The following is a 17,040-nucleotide window of genomic DNA, read 5'->3' as shown; positions in this document are numbered from 1 at the left end:
GTTTAATACGCTGTCGCGCAGCGTTACACTTTGAAAGATTATATTAAGACTGCGGCTCAGTCAGCTTATTATACTTTATAGAAAAACTAACGTTACTCTGATTTCCAACCTCCATAGTCTACAAACACCTCACATAAGTCTTCGACAAATTCTTTATCACTATTACCCATTGACCCGTCACTGCACGCGTCGTTGCGCCGCAGTTGACGTAACAGTAACTATCTCTGCGCCCGCGGCCTGCATCTCATACCACTGCACTATTGCACTGTGAATAGTATGAGAAAAACAGAAACAAGTATTTTGGCTAGTACCTAGCAACAAGTAACGATTAGTTTTGTGTTTCAGTGGCTCCTTGATAATATTATGAAAAAGGATTTCGATAGAATTGTGCCAGTTGTACAGTATTACTCAGGCTGCAACAAAGGAAACCTCGTCGCCAAGTTCGTTTTGAAAGGGGACGAACGGACGATATTCTACACTCACGATTCTAAACTTAAACCCTCCAATTTTCCAACAGTTGATCACCCCTTTTCCTCACGGACTACTTTTGATCCTTCATTACGTGTTTTATATTCAAAATATGCTGCTGGATTTCTTTCGATACCTCCCTTAAGGGAGGTATGACAGGCGAGGTCGTGTCCGCCTTCCGCCTGTGACGGCTGTAGCGGATCGCTCACCGCGTGGGGAGGTCTGTCTTCGTCGATTTGCGGACGATTGTGTGGCTGGTTATTCAAAATATTTGTTTACGCTCTCGCTAGAGCGTCCCACGGTGCTAATTTGTTTAATACCAACTTTCACTATAATTTTTCTTTTCATTTTAAAACAAACACTTCCAACATGCGAAGCAAAGCAAGTGTTTTCTGTCATTTTTTTTAATGAAATGAACTGGTGGGTGCTAAAGGTTAGTAATAAAGTATTATAGAACTTGATAAAGGCCTCAGTTGTTTTGTCGTGTCGCGTCGCGTGTCGGCGCGGACGCTCGGTGCGCACTGTCACCTGCGTAGGTGCGACAGAATAAGACGCGATCGAAATAGCCTCTTCCGCATGACACCTTCGCGCCTGCCTTGCCCAAGAGTTCCAAATATTGTCTTTCTACGTTGCGAATGTTTGGAAACAAGTATATTGTCGTCAGTGATTGTATTAGGTCGTAGGAAGTAAAGAATAGACTAGAGAAACGCTGAGTGGTAGAGCGGGAACTTGTAGGGCCAGTAACTATTGTCAAAAGCACCGAAAGCTTTTCTTAAATGCTTTATAACCAAGGGGGGTCCAGTATTTCAAACTTAAATTACACGTCTTATTGAATACGAGTGTTCTACTTGTAATGTAATTTGTTTACCAATGCATTAAATGATACTTTAATTTAGACACTGCAATAAAAATACTATGCTTGGAGTCTCTCTGCGTGATCGCATCAGAAATGAGGCAATCCGCAGTAGAACCAAAGTAACCGATGTAGCCCTCCGAATCGCTAAACTTAAGTGGCAGTGGGCGGGGCACATTGCCCGTAGAACCGATGGCCGTTGGGGCGGAAAGGTTCTCGAGTGGCGATCACGTACCGGAAGGCGCAGCGTGGGTAGACCCCCCACAAGGTGGACTGATGACCTGGTGAAGGTCGCGGGAGTCCGCTGGATGCGGGTGGCGCAAGACCGGTCATTGTGGCACTCTTTGGGGAGGCTTATGTCCAGCAGTGGACGTTCTCTGGCTGATATGATGATGATGATGATGATGAATAAAAATACACCAACTTTGTTTAATGCTACAACGTACAGATTATAGACTGGTACAATGTAGAAAACCCAGGAAATCCTTGCAATGCTAAGGAATGTTATTAAATCTAACTATGCCGACCACAATCATGTAATAAACACCAATTTGCCATTTGGATGCGGTATAAAGACATCGTAATTTAAACGTGGAAGAGGAAGCTATAAAATGTGGTGTTTAGGCGGCGTGACATGGCGTAAGCACGTTTCGCGGATATGTTTAAATCCCGTCTTAATTATGATGTTATTACTATATACTCTGTAACCTTTGTAGGGATATGTATGTGGCAAATATGCCTGAAAAATAACAACGAAAAAACAATGTTTTATCGGAAAATATCTCTCCGAGATCCGAAAATAATTATGAGATTTCATTATCACAAATATCGACCTTCCTGACGTTGTTATATTTGTTTTGTATTTCATCATCATCGTCAATATCGTTATACATAGATTTAAAGCTCAGCTCTTGACGGTATTATTTTGAGATCTTGATACGACAATACTTGAATAGCCTGTTCCATAAACGCTTGTATTTATCTGACATAAATAATCTGATAATTACTGAAAATAGCAAATGCCATATCCTTTATCCCTTTTTGAAATAGTTTTCTATTATGTACTCAACTCCAAAAATTTGCATTACACAGACCTCACCTATTCGCGCTGTATACGGTCAGCCAAGAAAGTGGTCTACAACTTTTCGACTCTATCAATCAGATGATAGAGTCGAAAAGTGGTAGATCACTCTCTTGGCTGACTAATATACATCAAGGATTGAACGCACAAATATTACACTGCAAATCTTTGAGGGAATATACCGACATCAAACCGTGCTATTGTTGCCAGTTGCCAGTATCCCGCTCATTCCGCTAATAGTTATCGACCCAATTATCCGCCGCTGACAGCCCTACAAGATGCGATCTATTTGTGCAGCATGCGCGACCGCTCTACAACGCGCCCAACCGAAATATTCACTTTGCTTTTGGTAGTCGTGACCTTTATTACTTAGCCAATATAGTTAAATGAAAATTCAATAAATATATGCACAATGCACATGGCTACAGCTCGTATTAGACTAAGGGTCGGTTGCACCAAAGTGTTCGTATCGTTAAAGAGTTCGCTAAATTTTTATGTATGGAAAGTTTCATAGTAAAGCGCCGGGGCGCGCCGGCTGACGTTGATCAGTCTGTCAAATGTGGTTGGTGCAACTGGCACTAAGTCTGGACCTCTAAAGACTTCATCTCTGTCAGTCTATTTAATCAAGAGCAATAGAGATCTTAGAGTTTCGATGTTCTCGGTAGCGTCCCAGCTCACTTTCATTGGAATGACTGAAAATTTGCACAGATTAGTCTTCTCAGTCTTTCTCATTTAGTTCGGAGTTGGTTTTCCTGGTCATATTGCCACGCTAGGCCAAAGTTATCTGTTGGGGATTCATATTCCAGGTGTATAATGTACAACCCGAAGATGAAAGATCTCGAACGTCTCGTTTCTTTGATCTTTAAGCCCCTTCTGGAAAAATTAGATAAAGGAAGTGAGGAGTAGATGTAGCAGTTTTTTTTTATCACCTATCCACCTAGAAAATTATGTATCGTAATCACAATCAGTGATTGACAACAAATAGATATACAATGCATGTACCTACATGCGCGTGCACACCCTGGTTGTAATGATTGGAATTGTGATGTCAGATGTTACATAGCTTGCGTTACATGCCCTACGCATTACGTTACGGAAACGCAACGCATAATACAGTGCGTTCGATTCAAAATAACTGCGCGATGTGTCTGATGTGTGAAGTCTAATCATTTTATATTGGTTCGTTTAAGACGACGGATCGGATAGCTATTACGGAAATACTAGACTAAGGAATAAATTGGGACATTGGAATATTGGGAATGTTTGTGTAACAAGGTTTGTTTGTATTGTAGTTATTGATTAGAGTTTTGTACCATCTGTGGGAGGTGTAAGTTATGGTAGAGTCAGATCTACTTGAGAAAGTTTTGCGTCTGCGATCCGATTTGGTGAAAGTAACTTTTATTTATTGAAAAAAGGTAAAATTGAACTTGCATAATTGTATATGGTGCGGCCTTTTAAATAGGTATTACGCAAATTGATAAGTTAAAGTGGTATAATGAAAGTAATTTTGTGCATATTTGTTTACTCTACCCTTTATTAAAATTCAAATATGTATTACGTACACCAAATGGAGAATATATGTAAATAAGGCCCTAGAAACTTTTACTGTGTTTACATCGCATGCATATACCTATACCTATATATACGATGTAAACACAGTAGAAGTTCTAACGTAAAAAAACACAGTAAAACTAATATTCGTAGCGTAATTTTTACGCAACAATAAGTCTGACCCAGATATAATATATAAAATACAATTCAAATGTTATCGTATCGTCTCCCAATTTCCAAGTGGTCACTTGGAATTAGTTCCTACAATTATTTCATCTAATCTCTAAATCCTATTATAATTAGTTGAAACCAGTACTAAGCTCGCCACTCGTATAGAATTAGCATCGTTCGCCTTTCACGTTGTGTGACAGGTCACTGTGAGAGCTGCATTTGATTAGCTCTTCATCTAAATGAATGACGTATAGTGGACTTTGTCTCTTTGCTATAAGGTTTCCGAATGGTTAGTTAACTGTGTTTGTATGTATGTCAGCAAACACGCCTAGAATGTTGACTATTATTAGCTATAGTGCTAGTAATATTCTTACTGAGGAGCCTCTGAATTTCTTAAAATTTCCTTGCTGTGGAGGCTCCGTTTTAATTTATTATTTAGTAATTTTTAAACACATTGTGTTAATTTATATTAAGTGACTTACTTTAAGTATGCTTGTACTGTCAACTTGAGACCAATTTCCAAACAAACGGCATATTATTAAAATGCGTTCAAGTCTTTCAGCACCGAAACGCAACCAAATGTGCTTTTGATTACACACAACATATATTACTACACCAATTCAAATCTGTATAATTATAACAAACATAAATCCAGTGTTTATACAATCTGTAATGTAGCGACCTATTTGCCAAACGGGAGCAACGGTGGTAACCTAGGGTAAGGGTCGTTGGCCGGCGATCGATCCCGTGTCCCAGTTCCCGGCCGGGCTCTGTACCCCGTACCTTATGTACCTCTTCCACACTGTTAACTATTCGTAAACCTTATTCCAACGACATAAAGTTTACCCATTGTCAGTTAGCTTTAACACTTTCAAAGGGCTCTAAAGCTTTTCACAGTCTGAATAAGTATGCGGACGACAGAACGCGTCCAGCCTACTATATGCTTCCATTTGCAATTCTAAAGCTTCCATTTCTAATTCTTTATGTATAATTTTCAATGTATGTAAATATTGCTTGTGCATATATTAAATGAAATGAAAGGTGCGATCGAACAATACACTATAGCTGTGAATTTTAAAACGTTGACGACGATGACGTTATAAAATTTAAATCGAAGAACTAAAATAATCAATGTCAAACTCCTAACTTTTGACGTCGAAATAGATTTATTTGACCGAATAAACTGAATTCCTCTGGAAGCTAACTTGGATTGGAATTTGATAAATTGAAAGAACGTGGAAAGAAAGATTAACTATTTCAATTTAAAACTTCCTGCTGATAAATCACTGCAAGTCTGTCAAGTAGGAACTTGTTGTTCATGAAGACTGAAAAACCGTCGCTTTTATGGGCTTATATATTTGTCATATGTAGATGGTGTGTTTGACGACCGGTCTGGCCTAGTGGGTAGTGACCCTGCCTGCGAAGCCGATGGTCCTGGGTTCGAATCCTAGTAAGGGCATTTATTTGTTTAATGATACAGATATTTGTTCCTGAGTCATGGATGTTTTCTATGTATTTAAGTATTTGTATATTATATATATAGTTGTCTGAGTACCCACGACACAAGCCTTCTTGAGCTTACTGTGGGACTTAGTCAATATGTGTAAGAATGTCCTATAATATAATATTTAATATTTATAATAAATGTATGGCGTCGCTAGCGTGTGAACAACTATTACAGCTATTACTGAAGAAAAGACGATTAAAAATTCTAAGTGTGTTGTTACTTGTTATGACTTATGACTGATTTATTAGTTGATTTAGGTATACACACCTTTCTACAATCAATTAGTTCATTACTTAGGGTAGATATTAAACATCCAATCTACTTCATTACAGCAATCCAATTATGAATCATTTTTTTCTACATACCGTACATTACAAACATACTCTGTTTCCTCTACCAGTTTTCTCGTTCCTAGTTCGTTGCTAGTGCCTCTAATCAGATATCGTCTAGGCTCTTAAATTGGCATCGTAAATCGTTCGATGTTTTATAGGGCTCGGATAGTCACGAGGCACCTCAGGCACCCCCCCTGTTTTGACGTCAGCATCGACCTGTGTACCCTTACATCATAGAATTCTCTCGGTCTATACGGAAAAAAACTTAATTAATTTAGCCTGGAAGATCTTATCTATCTAATCAGATGTCGAGGAGGTACTCAAATCGGCATCGTAAATCGTTCGACGTTTTATAGGGCTTGGATAGCCACGAGGCACCTCGCCGGGTTTGACGTCAGCAGCATCGATCTGTCTACCCCCTACCCCTGGCTGATGCAATTCTCTCGGTTCACGCGAAATGAAAACTTATATTTGGCCAGAACAGAAGGCCGGAAAAGTATAGCAAAAGCAGTGTAAAGAGCTGAGCTGTTTTATAATCTAAGGAGAAATAGCTAGGTTTAAAATAAAACACTAATACGTACTTACGCAGGCAATTGCCTATCCTGATCAAGTTTATGTATGGTATGCGAAGCTAAAGCATGCTTCCCTCTTGCACTTTACGATTTGCAGATACTTAGTATACCTATTACCTACTCTTTGTGTAGTGTTCCAAAAACATAAACGTGACTGTACTGTCAGGTTCAATATACATTTTGTGAGTTGACTGATAGTTTCAGTATGAGTAGGTGTGAAAATGTATTTGATATTTATGGGTTTTATTTACTTTTGTAAATAACGCAATCAGAACAGATTTCTGACTAGGTATATGTGACAAATATAGTATAATTTTGATTTACATATGTTATAGTACCTATTAGTGGTGCATTGCAAATTGCTCAAGAATATGCACTTTTTTTTCGCTGAGAAACAATCTGTCAATCTCACAAGAGTTACCCCACAAGAAAGCCATATCTGAGAACTGACGATACGTATCCATGGTAGGCGAGGAGAGATGTAAGACTTCGCACTAAAAGCCAGGGTCAAAAGTCGCGCTTGCATCGATCCAGCACCGCTCCCGTCCTCTCCGCCGACCAATCGCGAGTGCAGCGCAATGCGTTGCAGATGTCATCTTCCAGCGTGCTAATATTACACACAGTCTCTGTTGTTCCTCCTACTTACATACCGCGTGGAAATTAGCATTACCGTGTAGTAAAAAAGTTGCATTGGTCTAATGTACCTTCATCTGTACACAATGTTTTACATTAGAGTTTAGGCATAAATCTATATCAATTCTGTACAATATGTACCTGTACATACTTAACTTACTTAGGTAGACCAAGTGAACTACTTTAAGTTTTTTTTTAACAAGTGTGTAAATTGAAAGTTAACAGTTCCCTCCAAAGTGCTGCGTGCTAAAGTGAAGTGTGTCTTCAAGACATTCACGCTCGCTGAATGCATTTCGATGTTTAATGCGAAACAATGCAATTTTGCAACGTTGAGCAGGAAGTGTGTGCGGATGTGCGTTGCGTCACTTTGCTCTTCGGGTTACCTATACCGTTATTTATTCCACTTTTGAAAATCTCGTTGCATTGCAAGTAGTACTCCCTGTTTAACAGCGCGTTGCGTTATCTTTTTACGCGTTTAACCCAATTTGTTTTTATTACTAGAGTACAAGTTTCACACGTTTGACCTACATTTCAGCTGTCAGTAAATTGCACAATGCACAAACGAAATCGCTTGTTTAATTTTAGATTAGAAGCTGCATATTAAAGTACATAGCTGAATGCAGTTTTGCGCGACATTGTGCACAGACGTAAGGGGTAGTTCCCTGGGCGGGCGGCTGGAGGGGCGCTGGGCGGCGGCGGGGGGAGCGGCGGGCTCCACCGTCAACGACCGCCACTCGGCACTCCGCGATCGCGAGAGAACGTCAACTTAACCGGCGACTTTCGATATTACAGAACTTGACGCGGATCTGCTATTCCACGCGCGTGTTGTCTCGAGAACTTAACTTAGACAGTGGTAAAGTGACTGTGACTTTTGCCTTAATCGAGTGATGTCGCTAATTGGTTTATTTGGCACGTGCTCGTTTCGCTCGCGTTGACATAAAGCCGGAAGCTCTGAAATAGACGTTTGCGGACAATGCATCACTTGAGACCAGTGTTTTGTTAATAGATCGAACAATGCAACAGTGAAGTTAAGACTTTATAATCAAAATGGTGAAGCTAGGCCTAGCTATGGTTGTCGGAGTGGCCCCGGCGCTGGTGTCCTGGTGGAGAGGGCAGGCGCCGCCGCTGCTGAGCCCGGGGTCAGAGCTGAGCAGCCCGGACTCGGAGAAGGCGCCGCGCTGGCCGCGCCGCTCGCCCTCGCTGTCCGACTGTCTGGAGAGCAGCAGTGATGAGGAGTCTGCGAGGTCCATCGTGTGCCACGTTAGACCTAAACTAGTAAGTATTAGTTAAGCTAGGTTGCAATGCAAACGCCGCTGCTCAGTCTGCTCAGCCTTGGTGCCGATTGAGACATGGTTCGGAGAAAACCCGTGCTCTATTTGCTTCAACAGCAGGAGCATCAAAGGACTTGCCAACGTCAGCTGGAGTCAGAGGTAGATTTCATTTATTTTACTGTAACGTTGCATATAGATTACTTCATGCGTACAGCAGAAGAGATGGCAAAGCAGAAACTTTAATGGTAAATATAAGAAGGACTGGAGGATTATTGCATAACAAGAGTATAATTGTCAAAACATGTACCTATTGTACCTGCCTCCTTATCTAGAAATGTTTTTTAAGGCCCTCTCCCCATATTATTTCAGATCAGTTTGTACTGTGTCAAATGACCTCACACGAGCCCGCCCTGGTCTGCCTACGCTTTTATCCGTTTATCCTCAAATACCAACCCGTGGGATGTACTTAAGCTCGTATTTAATTTGGTTCATCTTATTCCTCTACGCCTTTTTTTACGCCTATTACCTAACCTGATATGCCCTCATCACATCACTCACTTTATTCTGTGGCAATTAGTGAGAAAATTACCTAATGTTAATGTATTAGTATTACTACTTTGCAAATTGTATTCTCTAAGTTATTTGCAATTCAAATCATGCGGGCCGAAGCATGTTGAACATTTTATGCCCTAGATTCGTTTAGCAAGTTAGTAGTATGTAATTTATTGACAAGATATACTTCCGATTTCTTTTACCTTTATTGATTATTGTCAGTTGCCGCCGTACACATAAGTTTTGTGTATCTGACTTTCACTTATTTTTCGTGTTTTGGCAATGTCAGGATTATTACGTAATATTCCGAATAACTGTTTTAATTATAGCTTCAAATACGAGTCGTTAACGTAATCCGGTTTTTAGAGGCCTATATTTTCTATAGCTATAAAATAAAAAGACAACATTTTTGTTATCATAATTATCTATCTTGCAAACCATTTCCAACTGACTATTTCAAGTAGTAATAGTCTTTAGGCGTGTGAGATTGAGTTTCGTCTTGCGAATGTTAACTAAGCAAAGTTTGCACTATTGGCTATTGGTAATGATACCTAAGTGCATAGATGTCATCCAAAACTGTTGTTGACTTTGCTTTTTTTAATTACTTGCATGTGGTGTTTACCAGTAATTAGTTATACATTCAGCATGTTGTCATTGTTTGTATAGATGTAAGCTTCAATGTAATAACTGTTGGTGAACCTATAAATAAATAAATAAATAAATAAACTCATGACACATAGTCACGGTCATCACACAATATTTATAGAGGTTTGAACCCAGAACCACCAGATTCGTACGCGGTGTCTGGCTTAACGGCTGTTTAACAGCGCGCCTAAGTTAAGCCTAGAGCCTAGTTACAATAGCCGTTAAACTTTTCATCACAGCTTCAATTGCTTTTATCATAAGTCTGTATTTGTTTTTGCGGAATAGCTTGCTATATCCGAGCTGAATCACAGCTAGTGGTAGCAAACTAAAATTAGCCGCATATCTAAAGGACGTGCCTTCTCCATCCATCATTTACAACGAAAATCCTTGATTAATTTCTAAAATAACTCCTAAGTCCGTCAGTTTCACGGCCACTTAAGTTATTATAGAAATGTGACAGTAACATACCCCGTCACATGAGTTGGTGACAGCTCGAACCATTCTTATTCAAATCGAACCGTTTAGTTCCATCTATCAATCAAAATAGTGAAACTATTGTGAAAAGGGGCGGTCGAGTGTGCGATGAATTAATCATTGATACTTTAGCGATCTGAATTTTGCATATTCATAGCTTTTATTTGGGGTTCCGTAGCCAAAATAGCAAAAATGAAACCCTGTATAATTTCTGTCTGTGGTGTCTGTGTGTGTGTGTGTGTGTGTGTGTGTGTGTGTGTGTGTGTGTGTGTGTGTGTGTGTGTCTATATATTAAGATTAAACCATTTTTGAGTTCCCTATCGTCGTGTCGACATTTTATTTGAACGCCTTTTGTTTTCCTTTCTTCGTAGCTTTTAAATGCATTGTACAGAATCCTTCATTGTACGTGGTCTACGTACTTGGCTGATTTTCCACTTACAATTTTTAATTAGGCTACAAGTGAATATGGGGGCATTTCACGCCAAGCGGGCAGCGAAAAAAGTGTCAGGTCATAGAATTTGCTGAAATTTGGAATAATTATACTACTCGATATTCTAAAAATACGCATTCTTTTATTTTTTTTTTATTTGGCACCGTTTCCGGTTTGGAAGCATTTAAAAAATGGACGAAAATTGAGGAGAGCATTTTACAAAAGCTGATGCAGCTATTATTTAATAAACTGAAAAATAAGTTTAATATTGGTTTGTATACAATTTTAATTGCTTTATCTTGCAGTTATAACAATTTTGATATTTTTTAATTTTTTCATACAAAAAACCGGAAATGAAAATTTCAAGTCAAATTTATATAAAGTTCGGTATTTTTGAAAAATTTTATTTTTGCCTCAAAATGTAGCTTATAGTCCATCAAAAATACATGGAAAGTTTGAGAGTGGGATCTGCATTAGTTTCGGAGATACATGAACTAAAGTGCAAACGTGCCGGTCTGAGCGTCGTACTGGCGATTCCTTAGTTACCCAGTCAAATAAAGGTTTTGTCCCTGGAATGACAAATAATAAGCTGGAAACTCGTATAACCACACCTTCGTTTCGGCGGTCTTTAAATTACGATAAAAGTCATAGAAAACCTCGTGTTCGCGCCGGAGTTTATTCAAGGTCAAAGGTCACAAAAATTGCTTTATCACGAATATCAAGGTTTCTATACCTCCAACGATGTTTACATATAAATGAAGATTGTAGAGCATACAATTTGAGACAAATCATGTTCAGGGCATTTTTCCCGATCCTCAACCGTTTTGTAGGAATTGTCGGATAATTCGGATATAGACGGCGCAAAACGCGTAGCGGTCAGCCATATGCTCCGTAATGCAAGTTCACCGTGAATTCCAGTTAATAATAACTTCTATAAAGTTATTTATTTCATAAGATGCTATTTACGGATCATACGCTGATTTTAGAACAAAAGTTGTCTCTCCTGTGGACAATAGTTAACAGCTTGTGTGATTTGATTTGATTTTGATGAAGCTTTTATCGTGGACTGTACTTTTTTTCAGTTATCTGCTCAATTCTGCGAATATATTTTATGGCCATGATGATGGGCTGATGTCATTATATATTCTTATTTATACATTAAAAACGACCAGCTTCGCACGGGTTAATAAAATTATACATAAATCGTCCTCTTGAATCACTCTGTCTATTTAAAATACACAGGGACAAACAACGGGAAGCGACTTTATTTTAACTTATGTAGTAATGTCATTAAAATATTGCATTGTCATTGGTTTTTCATAAATATGCCAAATTTTAACTCAATGTAAAACCAACAAATAGTCAACGTTTGCAAATGTTGAAGACAGATCGAAAAGATATACATATTTCCATCGCCAGTTGAATAAAATATTGTGGAAATGTTTACTTGTATTATTTGTACTTCAACTTTACCTCTTTTCTGTGGACACTAGAGGCAACAAACCCTAATTTTCTAATTAATCCTAATAATGAAGGGGTACTTCTTTTACATATTAGCCTATTTCATAAAATGAATGCATAAATGCACAAAAGCTGTTAACTATTGTCCACAGAAGAGACAACTTTCGTTCTAAAATCAGCGTATAATCCGTAAATAGCATCTTATGAAATAAATAACTTCATAGAAGTTATTATTCACCGGAATTCACGGGAAACTTGCATTACGGAGCGTATGGCTGACCGCTACGCGTTCTATGCCGTCTATATCCGACAATTCCTACAAAACGGTTGAGGATCTGAAAAAATGCCCGAAATATGACTTGTCACAAATTGTATGCTCTACAATCTTCATTTATATAAAAACATAATTGGAGCTATAGAAACCTTGATATTCGTGATAAAGCAATTTTTGTGACCTTTGACCTTGAATAAACTCCGGTGCGAACACGAGGTTTTCTATGACTTTTATCGTAATTTAAAGACCGCCAAAACGAAGGTGTAGTTATACGAGTTTCCAGCTTATTATTTGTCATTCCAGGGTCAAAACCTTTATTTGACTGGGTAACTAAGGAATCGCCAGTACGACGCTCAGACCGGCACGTTTGCACTTTAGTTCATGTATCTCCGAAACTAATGCAGATCCCACTCTCAAACTTTCCATGTATTTTTGATGGACTATAAGCTACATTTTGAGGCAAAAATAAAAAATTTCAAAAATACCGAACTTTATATAAATTTGACTTGAAATTTTCATTTCCGGTTTTTTGTATGAAAAAATTAATAAATATCAAAATTGTTATAACTGCAAGATAAAGCAATTAAAATTGTATACAAACCAATATTAAACTTATTTTTCAGTTTATTAAATAATAGCTGCATCAGCTTTTGTAAAATGCTCTCCTCAATTTTCGTCCATTTTTTAAATGCTTCCAAACCGGAAACGGTGCCAAATAAAAAAAAATAAAAGAATGCGTATTTTTATAATATCGAGTAGTATAATTATTCCAAATTTCAGCAAATTCTATGACCTGACACTTTTTTCGCTGCCCGCTTGGCGTGAAATGCCCCTATGGTTATTAAATACGTATTAGCGTTAATACATTTATGTTCATTAGAACGTTTTCTGCATTAACCTTCTCGATTTTAAACGTATTATTGTTTTAATGCTTGTGTTTCTCACATTCTGCGAGACGAGACGGATGTGCCACTTAGATGCGCTGTGTCGATAAAAAGAAAACAAAGAATAAAATAACTATTGCAATGTGGGTAAAAAGGTGAAAATGCCGGCGCGCGCTGCGCAAGTCTGAACATGAGACACGTGGACTTTTCACAAAGACGAAATGTTTATGAATAGGCCACCAAACGTAGGAAAAACGGGGGATAGTTGTAGGGAATGGTGTATTAAACAACATGACATACTAAAAGTACCGGAGGGTGGGAGTGGGAGTGAAGTGGGAGTTTTTCGTAATTAATTCGTAAACGATAGCCCATAGCAAAAAATAGTCTTTTACGTGAATAATCTGTATACTTATCCCAAAAATAGCACGTCAAACTGACACTGGAGGTAGGACCTACCTAGAACCTACCTGTACTAATAATATTATATCGGTAATGTAAATGGGAAATGGGTTTAATTTACTACCAATTATACCAATAAATAACTGTCCAGAAAGTTTTCCACACCTGTACCGCATTCTGAAAGCGTTTCGAAAGTAAACTTGAATTATGATTACTAAAATACTAAAACATTAATTTTACGACACCAATAACTATTATACAAATCGAAACTGACAGTTTATTGTCCTCTCGATTTATTTTCGTTTAAAAATAAATCTGGCATCGATCATTCACCTTTGGTGTTACGAAACTATGCGCCGGCGCTGGCAGCGTGATGCGTATGCTGCACATGCGTCGCGAAACATCACTCACTTATAAAACCTCCTATCTTAAACAGCTTGTCTGTCGAAAAAGAAATCTAGATACGTGGGAATAGAGTCGATTTATGAATGAATAGTAAAATCTAATCAAGTGTTTGTGAGAGAAGTGATTGAAAATGTCACGATATTTGCGTCGCGCGTGCGCGCATCTCGCTCAATACTTTTGACGCTCTAAGCCGGAGTGACTCAAGTACATTTGATTTTGCACGCGATTCTCTTCTTTAATTCTACAGCTACATGCCCTAAAATGGTTTGAAGATTTATTTGGATTTGGGTCGCTTTAGATGTTAAGTTTCTAGTCGATACCTCGCCGTTAATCGTCGGAACCGATTAGTTTTTCCATCGATACGAATCGATCGCGTGGCTTCAGTGGAATTAAGTAGCTTTCCGCATTGTTCGAGGCCCGGTTGTTCTTGCATTTGAATCCATATTGAGTTTACCGTTTTAATCGGGAAACGCAGTTCCGTTTCGTAATTATCGTAATTAAACGATGGTTAAGACGCGCGTTGAAATAAAATGGATTTAACGGTTTTGTAAACTGAGTGTAGTGGGTTCAATTCACATTAAACTCATATTAGTCTTAAACCTACTAACCTCATTGTAAACTTATTTTAGGCATTAGCATGATTGGCGTTGTATTTTCGTTTGGAGAAAATTGGTCAAATAAATGTAACCTAAAATTTCTCATGGAAGGAAAAGAGCTCAATTGAGAAAGAGAGTGATTTATATTGTTATATCGCTAATGTTCTCCGCATTCTTTTCAATTTTCATTTACAGTTTGCTCATTATATTTAATAACGAAAATACACTGAATTCCACACAACAGATACCTACACTTCACTCGTGGATACAAAATGGCTCTTGAACCCCCTGACGACTTAAATTTGTTTGCTTAGGTATATTTAACTCTGTCAAGTTGACACAAAAGTCAGAATTCAATTGCGGTCAGGCAAAAACAATATAGATGCTGGTCGTCACAGGAGGTTAATTTCCTTCTGAATCCAAATAAAACTGAAAGTGTATTAACAGCTCTGCCGATCGTACAGTTAACTGACCGTCATCCAGAATGCGGATGCGCTAACCATTGTTTAGCAAGTGCAAATGCAACCGGGCCTCACCTCAGTGTGTCGCGTGTTTCGGCGCGCGCATGCGTTTTGCGAGCTCCGTGCGGCGATCTCCAAGTGATAATTATCTTGTGAAAAACTAAGTGCCTTTGTCTTTTGGTAAATTAATTCTGTAGTTCAGCTGTACCCAACCTGGCTGTAAATGGCCCACCTGGCAATCCTGGCATAGATATATAGGTCATGTTTTGCGACCGGTGAGTCCGGTGACCTCTTAAATATAGGATTTGTAGCCTTTATTTACAAAAGATTGAGAATGCCTGCTGTTCTTTGAAAAGCTGTAACTGTACACAGTTTCGTGAAAGTTTATTTTGTAAAATGGCCAGTGATCACGATCGACTAACGACAATCTGTAGTTGTAAAGAAAACGATATCTTTTTGTGATCTTTTAAAAAACTACATCAGAACATCTCGAGTCGTCTGCGCCATCCCATTAACCCGGGGCTTAACACTGATAACCATGCACTGAGAGAACAATCATCACCAGGAATTAAAAAACAGTTCTGTACTGGGGAAAAAATGAAGTTTTAGTAATAATTATGGACGTTTCACTATTTCTGTAAAGTTTATTTATTTCTACAAACAGCTCAGTAATCCCAAATATAATTTCAACAAACAGATAATAGAAATTGCAAGAACTAATAGAAATTGTAAAAGTCAATTTGTTCCTATTAGTTAACTCTCCTTGTCCCCGGATTAAGTTTATTTTTGTAATTTAAGTGTATTTTTGTTGTACTTTTCTCTCAGTGTGGTAACTCCAGGTTTAACCGGTTAACCCCGGGTTAGTGGGATGGTGCAAGTGGCCCTATTTTAACAGTCGACGAGTTATTGACGACAATAATCAACGATTCGTCGTCTTACTTCTCCGGCTTGGACTTTGAACTCTTGTCATTGTAGTAATCTATAATCGATGCGAAAGTGATAGGGTACAAGTATAATTTACTTTGACAAATTTGTAAATTATGTAGTCAGTACATTTAGTGCCATCTTTCGATACAAAATGATTTTGACACACTTTTAGAACGCCATTTGACTTTGATCCTTATTTTTTCATTCGAAAGATGGCAGTAAATGTACTGACTACATAATTTACTTTGACAGTACTCCTCTAGTCTAAATTCTCTTTGCTTAACTATTAACATGTAAGTGACAGACATTAGAGAGCTATATCTTATAGATGAACGTCGCGTTGCTATTGTCAGGTATTGTGCAAGCGCGCCCGTAACGTCCTTGCGTATTGTTACACGCCGCTATGAAGATTCACTCCACTCAACTTGACAAGGACCACGGGAATCCAATAAATAAATATTATAGGACATTTTTACATAAACTCAATGACGATTTAAAAAAACTAACATCAGAGTTAAAATCTATCGGCCTTACTCTGAACTTTTCGAAATGCGAACTCTTTATTTTGAACCCTTCCTCCGATTGCAAAATTATAGAGGACAGCTTTGCTATGATAGCCCCCGGTATCAAAATTATCAGTGACAATCAGCTTCACCTTCTTGGCTGCCCTATTTTAGATCAATCTTTCGACGAATATGTCAATGCCAAAATCCAAAATTTCAATTCTGTTTCGGAACGCCTACTAAAAATTAATATGCATACCGCCTTTTCCATCATTCGATATTGCCTTTTCGTACCCAAATTTACATATGTTCTCCGCTGTAGTCACCTTTGGAAGCATCCCACCCTACTTTTAAAACTTGACTCCTTAATTCAGGATACTCTCTCATCTGTTCTCAACATACGTTTTGAAGAAAGGTCCTGGACCCAGGCCTCTCTGCCTATTCGGCACGGTGGCCTGGGTATCCGCAAAATTTCCAGTGTGTCGCTGCCTGCCTTCTTGTCCTCGGTGCATAGTGCTCAAAACCTAATTGGAGGCATTTTATCTCGCTCTCTCGGGGCCATAGAGGCAGCACATTGCACCGAGGCCAAG

General features: G+C 38.5%; 1 protein-coding gene across 2 annotated transcripts in view; it reads left to right on the top strand.

Moving 5' to 3' along the window:
• LOC134664945 (leucine-rich repeat flightless-interacting protein 2) overlaps positions 1–17,040 on the top strand; it is a 41,665-nt gene that overhangs the window by 3,300 nt on the left and 21,325 nt on the right. The window contains exon 1 of one of the 2 annotated variants that reach the window (XM_063521673.1): positions 7,882–8,443. The exons of the other annotated variant lie outside the window; for it this stretch is intronic. Within the exon in view, the coding sequence (XP_063377743.1) occupies positions 8,216–8,443 (228 nt within the window). The 5' untranslated portion in view covers positions 7,882–8,215. Of the gene's footprint in view, positions 1–7,881; positions 8,444–17,040 lie in introns of those variants that run through there. 2 annotated transcript variants of the gene reach the window in all.

The sequence above is a fragment of the Cydia fagiglandana genome, chromosome 6 (assembly GCF_963556715.1).
Source record: "Cydia fagiglandana chromosome 6, ilCydFagi1.1, whole genome shotgun sequence".
Lineage (NCBI taxonomy): Eukaryota > Metazoa > Arthropoda > Insecta > Lepidoptera > Tortricidae > Cydia > Cydia fagiglandana.
Note: the sequence above shows the minus strand (reverse complement) of the source record. Positions and strands in the feature narration are given on the sequence as shown.